This window comes from Crocodylus porosus, unplaced genomic scaffold (assembly GCF_001723895.1).
Source record: "Crocodylus porosus isolate Cpor-Errol unplaced genomic scaffold, CroPor_comp1, whole genome shotgun sequence".
NCBI classification, from domain to species: Eukaryota; Metazoa; Chordata; order Crocodylia; family Crocodylidae; genus Crocodylus; species Crocodylus porosus.
In genome coordinates this window covers 23420010-23433115 of record NW_017728921.1, presented here as the reverse complement: position 1 = coordinate 23433115, position 13106 = coordinate 23420010, and the positions used below count along the sequence as shown (strand labels likewise).

Here is a 13106-nt window from a genome sequence, read left to right as displayed (position 1 = left end):
AAATTGGATGCTTATCTTGCTGGGATCCTATGAACCCAGCTGACTTCCTGCCCTTTGGGCAGGGGGCTGGACTCGATCTCCCGAGGTCCCTTCCAGCCCTAATGTCTATGAAATCTATAAAGTCTGCTGGAGTTCAATAATTGAAGTGCGCCAGCAGACTCCAGCATCTTGTGTATCAACATCCCCATGCTTAAAAATGGTGCTGGGGGTGTTGTAACTAAAATTTATTTGACAAGCTTTAGATAAAGTGCCCCTGCTGCCATTTTTGAGCCTGGGGACACCGATTCATGAGATGCTCTGGAATGGGCTCTAAGAGTTGCTCCAGTAAAAGTGCCCCCCCCCCAAGCATGTGTATAAATGCCCCAAGAGATGTGAAATCATCACTCTCCTTGCACCAGCATAGCTCTATCCTCCAACACCTCATTGTGTTCACCTTCCCTACAGTGTCTGTACCTTTCATCTTTAACTGGCAGTTATCCCTTTGGGATGTTTAAAAGAAAACTCAAGGAAGGATAAGACATGTCCTTCTTATTAACAGAAGTTACTTGCATTTGCTCTAGGGTTGTTAGTGGTAAAAATCAAACATCTTAGATGAAGGGGAATTTCCATGTGGAGTTGTATAAGCACACTCCCAAGCCAGTCCTCATTTCATTGTGGAAAGGTAATCCTTGAACCTACCATGTTGTTTCTGAGCAGAGCTGTTGATCTCCCACACCCCACACAGACAGAGCCTGCCCTTTGTCAGCCTAAAATAGTGACGGTAAAGCCACAGCCTTTGTATAGGAGAAACTGAAGTTCATCCTTCCAAAGGCAAAGGCATGATCCCAGGCTATATATTTCTCTGAAGGCACTGGGAATGTTGCAGAAGACATGGAAAAGCAACTGCAGGCAAATAACATCCGGATCAACATCCTGGAGCAAGAGAACTTCCGGCTCAGGACTGCACTTGTCAAAATGAGAGAAGCAGCCAAGCAAGGAGCCTTGAGGGTGAGTCTGTCTACAACCACAGGTGGAGAGAACACACTCCTCATGGTTAAAAGATTACCTGCTGAATAAATAGGAAGTAATACAAATAGAGTGGTGGGTCAGGGCAATGGTGAGGTGGACTTGGAGGATTCACAACTCATCCTATTGCTTCCATGGCCTTTAGGATTTAGATACTTATCCTATGATCTATGTGGGCTTACGGGATGGAGATACAAGAATTGTCTTATGATCCCCATTGATTGTTGAACTTCAGGTTTAAATCATCCTATGACAATAGGAGTTTCTAGGGCTAATGGATTGGAGACCCATTCCATATTTCTTATTGCTGTTGGCAGACTGGAGACCCATCCTTTAATCCCTGCAGAGGTCAGGGGTACTAAAACCCCATTGCCTTTTGACACTAAGTTCAAGTCTCGTTAAAATTCATACTTCAGAACCAACTCCATTGTTTCTGTATTCTCTGGAGCTGAAGGGTCACCTCTATACTCACTGAGGCTTACCTGAATTCTCCCTTTAAGCAGGGCTGTCCAGTAGTTCTAGGTCACAGACCATCCCTAAGAGTCTGGATTCTAAATGAAAATATAGTTGACAAATTCATCATTAAAAACATGCCAAAAATTATGACTTAAGCAAGTCAAATGACTTCCTTACTCTGAAGCTGGCATGCTTTGAGAACTAGACAGACTTCCTGAATGAACAGAGCACAGAAAACTCTGAAGTCACCTCACCAGGATAGACTAAGCAAGAAGCATAAGCAGAGCTCCTCTGTGAAACATAGTCTTGCTTCAGAGAGGGGTTATGGGCTTTGGGATCCTTCCCCAAGACCAAAACCAATTAAATTAACTCATGCGTGAAGGTCAATGATTGGTCTTTCAGGACTCCTGCAGAACAGTCAAGCAGCTAAGTGGAGGCTGCCAGCACTACAGCTCTGCTTGCCAACTCAGGCTGCCAGGTTTGGTTCTAGGCATGCCCACTTCACTGAGCCACCTTCCCTTCAGGTCAGAGTGGCTGTAGACACAGTGGAATTAGGAATCACAATACACTTATTGACTGTTCAGAAGGCAAAAACCTAAGAGCAGCCCTTGGGTTTCAGTAAACAGAGAATTGTTTGTAAGCTGCCAGTAAGATATCCTTCCTCTCCCCAAAGGAGGATCATAATTAGAATGCATATGAACAGCAGAGGGGAAGTGGTGAAATACACATCTTGCTCCAGCTGGGAAATGATGTGTTAGTGCAGTACAGTGCCATAGCCCAGGCCTTATTCACGCAAAACAATGTCATAGATTTCATAGACATTAGGGCTGGAAGGGATCTTGGAAGATCGAGTCCAGCCCCCTTCCCCAGGGGTAGGAAGTCATCTAGGGTCAAAGGATCCCAGCAAGATAGATGTCCAAACATTCCTTAAGAATCCAAAGTAGATGTTTGCACCACCTTTGGAGGCAGTCTATTTCAGGCCTTGGCCCATGAAGAAGTTTTTCCTTATGTTCAGCCTGAAACAGTTTTGGAAGAGTTTGTGATCATTTGACCTTGTCACTTTCTAGGCTTCCAATTAATTGGGATTTTATTTCCTATTATTTTGGAGAGGGAGGGATCTCCAAGCTCACCTCTAGCCAGATATGCAGGACAGTTGTCATCAAGTGTCTGTGTGCACTACATCCTGTTCCAGTTCAGTCAGAAAGGAAAAGACTTCCCTAACACTATGAAATTTTATAGCACCTTATCCAAAACCCACTAGAAGCAGCTGGAATCATCCAGGTCTTCAAGGGATAGTTCCTAAGGGGGCTCTGTCTGAGCTTTCATTGGGATTCATTGTTCATGATCACAGGGAACCAAAATCAACCCTAAAATCAGACAGCACCTTAGTCCTTCTCTTTAGCCCCTCCTGCCATGCCCATCCTGGACTCCTGTGAGTAGGGACTGATGTCTCCCCAAGTCAAGGCAGTATTACTAGGGAACCTCTCTGCAACATCCCCACCTGCCTCTTTCATAGTTTCATAGTTGGTAGGGTCAGAAGGGACCTGAGCAGATCATCAAGTCTGACCCCCTGCCATGGCAGGAAAGAGTACTGGGGTCAAATGACCCCAGCAAGGTGACTGTCTAGCCTTGTCTTAAAGACTCCCAGGGTAGGAGCCAACACCACTTCACTTGAAAGTTGGTTCCAGATCCTAGCCGCCCTGACAGTGAAGTAGCGCCTCCTGATGTCTAATCTGAATTTACCCTCTGCCACCTTGTGACCATTATTTCTAGTCACTCCTGGTAGTGCTCGGGGGAACAGGGACTCCCCCAATGCCTGCTGGTCCGCTCTGACTAGTTTGTAACAGGCCACTAGATACCTCCTCCTCCTTCTCTTGTGGAGGCTGAATAGGTTCAGGTTCCATAGCCTCTCCTCGTAGGGCCTGCCCTGTGCCCCCTGATCATGCAAGTAGCCCTCCTCTGGACCTTCTCCATGTTGTCCACATCCCTCTTGAAGTGCAGCGCCCAGAACTGGACGCAGTACTCCAGCTCCAGCCTGACCAGTGCCGCATGGAGGGGAAGTATCACCTCCCTGGACCTGCTTGAGATGCATCTGTGGATGCATGACAAGGTGCGGTTGGCCTTCCTGACTGCATCCCTACAATGCCCACTCATGTTCATCATGGCATCAGTGACGACTCCAAGATCCTTTTCTGCCTCTGCACTGACAAGAAGGGAGTTCCCCAGCCTGTAGGTATGGTGCTTTGTTGTTTCTTCAGCTGTTAGTTTACTAGGGGAGGGCCTTGCTATTTGGGATAAGGTATATAGTGGCCGGGGCTCTACAGGGGCTTCTTCCTCTACTTTATAGCTGCCCCTTACCACCCAGTGTCTCTGGTCCATTGCTGGGGCTCTGGAACCCCAGCCTTCACTGGTCAATCATAGAGCCTCCAACAGTGGATCTCAGTCTGTCAGAGGCTCCACGATCAGGAGTAGCAGGGCACACATGGTTGGGATAAGCCACGTCCCCTGCCACCAAGGCTGGGCTAGGTGAGTGGGGTCAGAGCCCAGGAGGCAGGGCCCTTTACTAACAAAAAGTGATCTTCTCCATAAAAAGGTTGGAGACCACTGCCTTAGGCTCACTTGTCCCTAGCCAGGTTCCTCCTAGGCCAGGCCTTTCCTTTGGCATCTTTGCAGTCCTTCTGCTGAGTTTCCTCTAATTCCTGGCCTTTTTCCAGGCCAACTCAATCCTAGCTGGTTTTCTCCCAGCATTAGCCCTTCCTCAGGCCTGCTCGGTCTCCTGTCCCTTTGCATTCCTAGTCAAGCCACCTTTAGCAGAAGCTGTGCTCCATTTCACTGCTGGAGCCCATCTGCCCTTTCTCTGCCATCTCCTTTTATCCCTCTGCCAAGGCAGGGCCTTCCAGCCAGAATTGTTCCTCATAAAAGGCTTTCACCTTCTTTGTGATGAGGGATAAAGCGAGCTCCATTACAATTCTCCAGCCCAGTTTGCCAGTGCCCCTCAATGACATCCTACTGCTGTACACTTGGCCATCTCCTTGCTAGGGACTCATTCATTTCACTTAAATTGTAAGCTCTTTGGAGTAGGAAGCTCTTTGGAGTAGGGACTGTCTTCTGCAATTATACCATACCTAGCACTAAGGGATCTAGGTCAAGGACTGGGTCTCTGGCTCCCATAATCCATCTGCCTATCCCATGTAACCCATCCTACATTTCAGCTAAAATCTGAGCTGGCTCCTGGGGAAGGCCAGCTTGTTGCAGTACTGCCTAAACAGCTCTGTAGATAGGGGAAATAGCACTCTATACCCACTAACACTGAAGGTCTTTGGGGCCTGATGCTTTGTTTTAGGTCTGTCTTTTTGCAAGACCCACCCAAGACATGGTAACTCTGGGTCAATCCTAGCTCCTGGATGTGGAAGAAATTCCTAGCATTGGGCAGTGACCATGGAGATGAGCTCAGGCAGGTTCTAATTCTATGGTTCTCTCTAGCTTATTCCACAGACCCAGCTGTGGATTCATTCCTCTCCCCAGACCAGCAGCAAAGATTGTGTGACAGACCACAACAAAGATTACAGAGGGTGAGTAAAGAGTGGCACCATGCCAAAGCAAGGAGCTGGGAACTTGGTTTCAAAAGAGACCTTCCATACTACAGATCTGCTCTCTCATCCCTGCTTCTGCTGCTTCTACAGAAATCCTACTGGTGCACACAGATCTCCAAACAGCCAAGCTGGCAATGACAGCCTGGTGTCCCGCCGGCCTCCAAGCAGCCAAACAAGCAAGGCATGCCAGAGACCACCAAGCAGCCAACAGACAAAACCATCCTCCCTAGAGACCACATGCAAGGAACTGTCCTGCCTCTCTCTGCTACCTGAGAACTTTCTCGTCAGTAGCAATGTCAAACCCAAAGGGCAAGACAGTGTAGCTGGAGTCCAGGCACTCCCATCACGTAGTACTAGAAACCACCAGAAATAGAAGGCCAGCAGAGTAATTCTATCAGGAAGTGGTATTCAACCAGTGCCACAAATGCTGTCATGTTTACAACCCCAGGATCCCCATAAGTAGCAAGCTAGTGTTGGAGGCAGTCAGCCAGCACAGGAGATGAAGCATCTGATATCATCCCCCACTGGCAGCTCTGCTAGAGCCATCTGGCTCTCTTAGGACAGGTGATTCGTGGGGGAGGGACAGATGGAAGTGGGAGACACACTGAGGATCCTGTTCCAATTCAGCATTAGAATGAGCAAGGTTGATGCTCCTGTTACCAAGGGCTTGCTTTATGTGTTAGGAGAGACCAGAGTTCGACATGCTGTGGACAAGGTCCTCAACAAATAGAATTCTTATAGAAAGCTCTGTCTTTTCCGTACACAGAGGCTAAAATGCTTACAGCAGTGAAAAAGGCTCTATTCCCATAGCCCCAGTTTTATGGGTACAAGAGGGGCTTTTCTTCTTAGGAGCTAGAGAAAACATCAGCACACTGCACAGCAAGAGGTGGAGAGCCATTTTAGGGTGGGGAAAAGCATGGTCAGGCTTAGGTACAGCAGGATATCCAGATGGTCTGGGCTGCTATTCACAGAAGAAATGAAGGGTTTCATGCCAGGGTTTGATCGGTAGAAGGGACATGGAAAAAAGTGATCCGATCATATGCCTGAAAAGTAGGAACTCTCACAGCAGCCTGGCCACAAGCATCCTTCGGCAAATCACTGGAGTATGTTGTGTCTGTGTGACCTGGAGAGCAAAGCAACCCCTTCCCCAGTGAATAAAGATTAGCCTCTGGGATGTACTGTGCACCAAGAAGTCTGTTCCTATCCCCTGCACTTTCCACCAGGGAAATTACCCAGGGGCACCTTAAGCTAATAGCAAGAGTAAGAGCAAGGTTTGGTATATCCTAAACTTCTATTTGGCTTTTCTCTTTTGGGCAAGAGCATCTCCAGGTGGCTTCTGGAGGTAGCTTGGGCTGCTAGCAGAGAAAAGGGCTCACCAGCCAGATGAAAGGTACACTGAACTCAAGCAGGAATGGTGGCAGCTGTTTCAGCACATCAGACACTAGTTTGTTCCATAAAATGAACCAGAGTAACACAGCAGATTTCTCCTTGCTCTGTATTTAATATTACAGGTGGCTTTACAGACATGTGGGGGATCAAGCCAGCAGCCCCTGGCTGCTGAACCAGGCCAGGAGCCATCCAGGGCTCACAGCAAATACCTGGATGCTTGTTTGTTGTTCATTCTCTACAGTTAACTCACACCACTCTCTCTAATAAGTTAGCATAAATAAAAGCAAGCATTCATGAATCTGTAAATCCCCACAGCTGACAGACTGCTCCCCCAGCTGGCTACTTTGAACTAAGGCAGCAAGAAGGAAAGCATATTGAAACCAAGGGCAGTATGACAGCAGTAGCACCAGCTTCCCCCTCCCTTTTCCCTGTCAGCAGAGATTTCGCATTCACTGTACTGCCAGGGACAAAAGAAACAGGGGCCAATGCTGCCTCTCATTATGCCCAGGCCATCCTGCCAAATTGGATGGGGTGGCACAGGAGCACTCAAGCTGAGCCAGTCCCTTGGGCTGGGGCAGTCTGACAACAGGGGTCTAGCAGCAGCCATGGGAATATAGAAAATAGAGATTTATAAAAAGAATAGTAGGCCCTCCCGAGCAACAGGGGTGGAAGTGGCCTGTGACCAAGGGCTCAGCCAGCTACAGGGCCAGGCCTCTCCCAGACCTGGGTTTCCCATTAACCCCTTAAGACTTTGCCTAAGCATCTCCCAAACATCATCCCTAGTCCACCAAGGGGTCTCAGATGCCCATTTAGCTTATTTTTCTTGTGCCCACTACCCCTGGGGTCTCTCCAAACCTCCACTAACACAGACATTTCAGGGTGCACCCCGGTAAGCTCCTCCATCCCACCCTCTGCTGAGCTCATCCCTGTGCAGGGATAGGGCTGCCCACATTCACTCTAGGGGGCTCTGAATCCATTTGCATCCCCTTCAATGCCTCTTCCCCTAAGGTTCCAGATATCTACTGTGTGCAGCCTGGCCATAGACACAGTGGACTGGACTGTCCCAAGCACACCGTGGAGTAATGGACACTGCTGACACTTCCCCAAACCCACATTATCTCCATACCTCTTTCCCCCCGCCCTCCTATCCCCTCAACACGCTATGTTGGTCCAGCTACTTTCCCCAGTTCTAGTCCCCTCAGCCAGCTCATGAAAAGCAGGTTATAAGATCAACTAACTGCCCCCCATTCCCGGAGTGTAGGTAGATCAGTCTCAGAGTGTGTCTCGCTGGCCAGCTAGCTCTCTCTGCAGCAACTTCCTAGAAGGGAAATTGAGAAAGGAGTGGTCACTTGAGGGACTGTAATCCCTTAATTGCAAGGGAGCTCAGAGAAAGGGTTGGAAAGCCATTACAGGATCCTGGACCCAACCACATCTGGGTAATAAATGCCACAGAGGCAATATCTGCCTGGTGATGGTGAATACCTCTCTGATAGAGGCTTCTAGATACCTGCCCCTTCTTCCTGAGCCTTCTATCTGCCTTCCCTTCCCCCCCACCCCCAATCATCTTCTGGACACCCTACTTCAAGTGTACTCAGGCCTCTGGGAGTGGCAGAAGCTGGGAGACCTGACCTCATATTTAGGCACGAAAGGCTTCATTATTCCAATGAGGAGACTTATTGGATCTGCCACGCTTCTGCATGTCACTAGGGCAGAAAGAAGCACAGGAACCCAGAGCAAGGGAGGGGTGATTCCAGCTGTGGCTGTACTGGGAACATACTGGACAGCCACTGCATGGGCCTCAGCCACTGCCCTCCCGCTCCCCCTCACAGGAGCATGCTGTACTATGTCATGCCCCAAGCCCTGCTGTCTTCTTACCCAGGATATTATGCTTGCACAAAGGGCATGTCTGCTGCAGGAGAAGCCATGGATCCACACAGTCCCGGTGAAACTCATGCGAACACGGCAGCACCCGCAGACACTATGGGCAGCAGGGAGACAGGAACACCAGACCAGTATGAGGCTCAGCAGGATGAACCAAGCAAGCAACCTAGCATCCCATTTCAGATGCACACTGTGGCAGCAAGCCCAGTGTACTGCCTCCCCATTGCACCAGAAAAGAACTGATGGTCCAGCCAGTCTATTTTTCCACCCCAGGCCCTGACCACTGCTACCTGCTCAGAAGGCAGGCAAAATATCCCAAATGTCTTTGCCCTACAGTGACAAGACCATCAAACAAGTGTGGCACACTTGTGGCAACCTAAGGGCAGAGACCATGAACTACTTCAAGCAGGCAAACCTAGGAGGCTATTGAGCAGAGAAGAATGTAGTTGTGACTTGTGCCCAGTTTTCACTATGGGCTGGGGGCCATCACTGTGTCACGAGTGTGGTTTTATTGTCCGCGGCTAATAGGCTTCTAGCACCCTGGCCCTACCAGAAATTTGGGAAGGCAATAACCCTCAGGAACTCCCTGTCTCTGCCCAGCTCTACCTGATTCTTGTGGAACTGGTCCAAGCAGACGGCGCAACTGTCAATCTCACAGGCCCGACTCCGGAGGTGTTTGCCAGGGTGGTAGCGCCGGGTTTTCAGTGCTGACAGCCTCTGCAGAATGAGCTGCTTGAGGTCCAGCTGCAGAGGAACAGCACAGTCAATTCACAGCTGCCTTTCCCTGTCAGCTTTCTAAGGAGTGGGGAAAAGCAGAGGAAGGTGCCCACCTCAGTGTCCTGGTCTGACTGGTCTTGCCGGGACTGACGCTGGGCCTGCACAATCACCCCAGTACACAAGATGAGGGCAATGAGCAGGATGGTGTTCCACAGCTGTTGAAGGTATTTCTATAGACACAGCACATGGGTGGCAGTAAGGCCACAGCACTTGGGCAAAGCATCTCACAGCTTACTGTCAGACAGATGTGACAGGATCCCTTGTGGTGCTTAACTATGCTACTCCTTAAATCATCCCTAGAAGGTACCATTGAGCAACAACAGGCATTCTCCCCATTGTACTTTCTGTGACTGTGCAGTGGAGTCCTGTCTGGGTCAGTGGAGTCCTGTCTTGGTCCTTTTGTTTGGTCCTGTCTGTATGACCGAACACAAAACTAAGTATTGGGCTGGTCCAGGAAGCAGGTTATGTGGAGTCTTTAATACTGCTGAAGACAGGAGATACCATGGTGATGATTTTGGCCCAGGTGGTTTTATTGACCTGACAGGGACGGCCCCCTGCTTGGCCTTGAATGACTCACTGTATTTGAGGGTGGAGACCTGTCCACTGCACTGCAAGCAGGCCCCATGACAGTCTATGAAACTCCCATTGGGAGGCTGTCTCGCTACACAATTTATGGTGATGGGGGACTGCTCTCGGGCTTTGCCTTTAGTTTGCTCCTTTGACCTTTGACTAGGGTCAAGCAAGACTAGGGGGCATCTGAACTCCAAGGCGTCTGAGCTTGCAGGTTGGATAACTTATGGATTAGGGAGCATTTGAAGCCCCAGGCTGAAGAGTTTGGGAGGTAGAATACTTGCCAGTGGTAGCACCACACAGACTTGAACAATTGAGTTCTGCTCAGTCAACAGAATTCACAGCTGATTTAGCCTGAGACACAAAGTGTCCAAAAAAAAAAAAAAAAAAAGCACCCTTGCTCACATGTCCAGCTCCTCATAAGATCTGCATATCAGTACCCTGCCACCCAGCTATGACACACCTGAACCCGTGAGCTGTTCTCTCCCATGCAGATCACTCCTTGCCACTCCCCATACAGCCCGCCTCGGGACAGGCCACAGGTTGACCACAATGTGAGAGTCACTCCCTGCAGAGGAGACAAGTGCAATGCCATCCATGAGCCAGCAACAGGGCAGGGTAAGACACACCTGCACAAGTGACAGTGATGCACAGCATTGGGGCAAGAGGAGGTTTCAGGGCATGACAACACTTAGAGAGGGGCAATGCAATTTGGCCTGCATGCATAAGGACGCTGCACCACAGACCAAAGAGGGGGTACTTCCTCTCTAAATGGCTCTGGCATTATCTCCCCTGGCACCTATCACATCTGCAGGCCCAGAGTAGAGCAGCAAAAGAAGCTGAGTTAAGATGAAGGTTGCCAAATCCATCTATAGTGGCGAACTGATAGTCTGTAGTTAGTCATGGCAAAGAAAGCAGGGTAATGGAACTAAACTGAGAAAGGTGGAAAAAGGCTTAGTATGTAAGGGCACTGAACTGAGTTTGGATTCAGTTTCTCGTGGGACTCAGGCAAATCACTTAAACGACACTGTGCCTCAGCTTCCCCATCTGTGTTAGGTGTCTAAAACAAACAAGGAGGTTCTTAGCAATGAGATTGATTCAGCCATGAAGTCATCTCCCAAGGGCTGTGATCAAAACCCTACCAGTTGGGATGTTAGACAAGGACTCTACAAGTTACACATTCCACGCATAGGTTCTGCACTCAGAGCACCAACGGATATACCTGCTGCTGCTATGAGGTTCATGAAGCTGGTAAGGGAGGAGATGCCTTAGCAACGAGTGAGTCTGACCTTGCACCCAATGCCCAGGCTGGGGTATAGTCTGTTCCCTGCTGAGATTACGTACCAGGTTCTCCAGCAGCACTGTCTGGTATGTGATCTTTGCTGTTGCCCGGAGCCCTCTGCTAGCAAAAGTCAAGAATAGCATTAGTATCACAGATTCCCTGGGCACAGGCAGAAGAGGGGTGCCAATTAAAGCACACTAAGGGAGCACAACATTCCCGGGGATCTCAACCTACTCCAAGATCCTCCCATTCATTCTATGGCGTTGGTGCTCAGGGAATACCCCATACACACGTGATGCTCATGAGCAATGGGACTGTACAGGGAACAACGGAACACAAGCTACGCATGGTAGAAGAGTAGGCCCAGTGCCCAAAAGGCTGTGCAGGGGAGAATGCAGATGGTCAGAGAATGGAGAGTGCTTTGCATAAAGGAGACAGGCAGCTGAGCTAGAACCCAAGCATCCACCAACTCCCTGGGGGATCTCAGAGAAGTCACTGCCGCTGTGCCTCAAATTTCCCCATCTGTAAAATTAAGACAATGCTTGATACCCCCTTCACGGAGGTGCCCAGGGGCTACCCTCATGTTTGGAAAACACCAAGTATCACACCCTTGGGTGACAGCCCCAAAGAAGCAGACAAAAGAGCCAGTATTGGGGTGAGTGGGTGCCCATGGTGTTCCACTCAGATCCAGCATCACCCAAGCAGCACAGGGCTTTACAGTGGGACATGTTAACAAAACCAGCCATTCATAGTCAGTCTCCTGGAAGAAAATAGAGAAGTTTTTAACAGCTCTCTACTCAAGTAGCTCAGCATCATGACTGAGCTGGCACGGGATCCTCCTAACCCCGGAGTTCTGGGGCCTTATTATTAATCATGATGCAGGAAAGACTGAAGAATTTAAAGAATACTCCTTTTCTATGTTAGAAAAAGGAGAGGACAATGTGCCTGTTTTACATGAAGGTAACAAAGTACTTTCCAGTCTATTAGTAATGGAGAAGGGTGTTAACAGGGAAACAAAAGGAAACTCCAGGAGACTGCAATGACTTCAAGAAGGGTGGATTCTCCATCTCTTGGAGTAATCAAGACTGGATGCCTTTTTGGAATAGTTGCTTTAGACAGACAAACAATCTTGGGCTCAAGAGAGGAAGAAGTAACATGTAATGGCCTGTATTATACAGGGAGTCATCCAAAATTACCAAGGAATACCCGGGCCTTCAACTATGAATAAAACCAGACTTTTGCCACTTCCAGACAGCGTCTCCACAGATAGGCAGAGGATTGTAGGGCCAAGAGCAGGGCATGCACACACACTTCCAGGCCTTCAAGGTGTTTGCACTCTCTAGCTGTCACTCCCCTTTCAGTAAGTACCTGCTTACCGTAACAAGGCCCCAAGGAGCTTGGTGACATTGTCTGAGGACTGAATCACGATCACAGGCTTGGCGAGGACCAGGGACACATCCAGCTGCACAAGGAGCAGAGCAGACACATTAGCAAGGCAGTGGAACCAGCTTCTTCTGAGCCTCCACAGCAAGAAGAAGGGAAGCTGGTGAAAAGCGTCTACCTCTCGGATGGCGTTCTGATTCAGCGCCAGAATGAGCAGGGCTGATGCTCCTAGCACCAGGGCTCGCTTCATCTGTTGGGGAAAGAGACCAGAGAGTTCAGCCTGATACAGACAACACACATACGGGGACCAAATTCGATGACGGGACAGGTCAGCAGCCAGGCAGGCCTCCGAACGGTTCTTCTTCCCGCACAGGAAGATGCGTCTCCAGTCCCCTTCGCTCTTGGGGTCACGGACCCAACATAGGCCCCTTCTGGCCTCCCTGAAACCGCCCCCAGGCAGAACAGCAGCTTTTCTTCCACCTCCCCCGGAGCCACCTCAGGAGTGGAGAGCGTGCCCCAACGCCCCTGCGCAGCGCGGGGCTGCCGGTGCCAGACCCGGGACAGCCCGGCCCCGCTGCCCGCCCGGGCGCGCCCACCTTGCTGACCACGGCGGCGGTGAAGGACTCCTCCGAGCTGCTCCGCGGCGCCTCCGCCTGCTCCTCTCCCAGCGGCACCACCCCGATCCAGCTGGCCTCCTCCTCCTCCTCCGGCTCGGCCTCCGCCGCACCCACCTGGGCACGGGCACCGGCACAGCGGGCGTCACCGCCAGC

The 13106-nt window shown here is 50.0% G+C and overlaps 2 protein-coding genes across 4 annotated transcripts in view; one reads left to right on the top strand and one right to left on the bottom strand.

Moving 5' to 3' along the window:
• CCDC157 (coiled-coil domain containing 157) overlaps positions 1–11089 on the top strand; it is a 23573-nt gene extending 12484 nt beyond the window's left edge. The window contains exons 8-10 of one of the 3 annotated variants that reach the window (XM_019539267.1): positions 848–987; positions 4945–5033; positions 5145–5549. In XM_019539267.1, the coding sequence (XP_019394812.1) occupies positions 848–987; positions 4945–5033; positions 5145–5427 (512 nt within the window). In that variant the 3' untranslated portion in view covers positions 5428–5549. Of the gene's footprint in view, positions 1–847; positions 988–4944; positions 5034–5144; positions 5550–11077 lie in introns of those variants that run through there. The other 2 variants (XM_019539268.1, XM_019539271.1) reach the window with 2 other exon arrangements.
• RNF215 (ring finger protein 215) lies at positions 6533–13089 on the bottom strand. The gene is made up of 9 exons (XM_019539272.1): positions 12933–13089; positions 12515–12586; positions 12330–12415; positions 11016–11073; positions 10135–10239; positions 9155–9271; positions 8931–9068; positions 8319–8421; positions 6533–7761 (listed from the first exon to the last, which is right to left on the bottom strand). The coding sequence occupies exons 2-9, from the start codon at positions 12584–12586 to the stop codon at positions 7739–7741; spliced, it is 702 nt and encodes a 233-aa protein (XP_019394817.1). The 5' UTR covers positions 12933–13089; the 3' UTR covers positions 6533–7738.
• Between the last annotated feature and the right edge of the window lie 17 nt (positions 13090–13106).

What these genes read in the sequence shown, in the direction of transcription:
- RNF215 (XM_019539272.1), bottom strand. Translation starts at nt 12,586, where the DNA reads ATGAAGCGAGCCCTGGTGCTAGGAGCATCAGCCCTGCTCATTCTGGCG. An exon ending in AGTCAGACCAGGACACTGAG is followed by an intron (nt 9,069 to 9,154) that starts GTGGGCACCTTC and finishes GTTCCTCTGCAG; the next exon opens with CTGGACCTCAAGCAGCTCAT. An exon ending in ACCAGTTCCACAAGAATCAG is followed by an intron (nt 8,422 to 8,930) that starts GTAGAGCTGGGC and finishes TGCTGCCCATAG; the next exon opens with TGTCTGCGGGTGCTGCCGTG.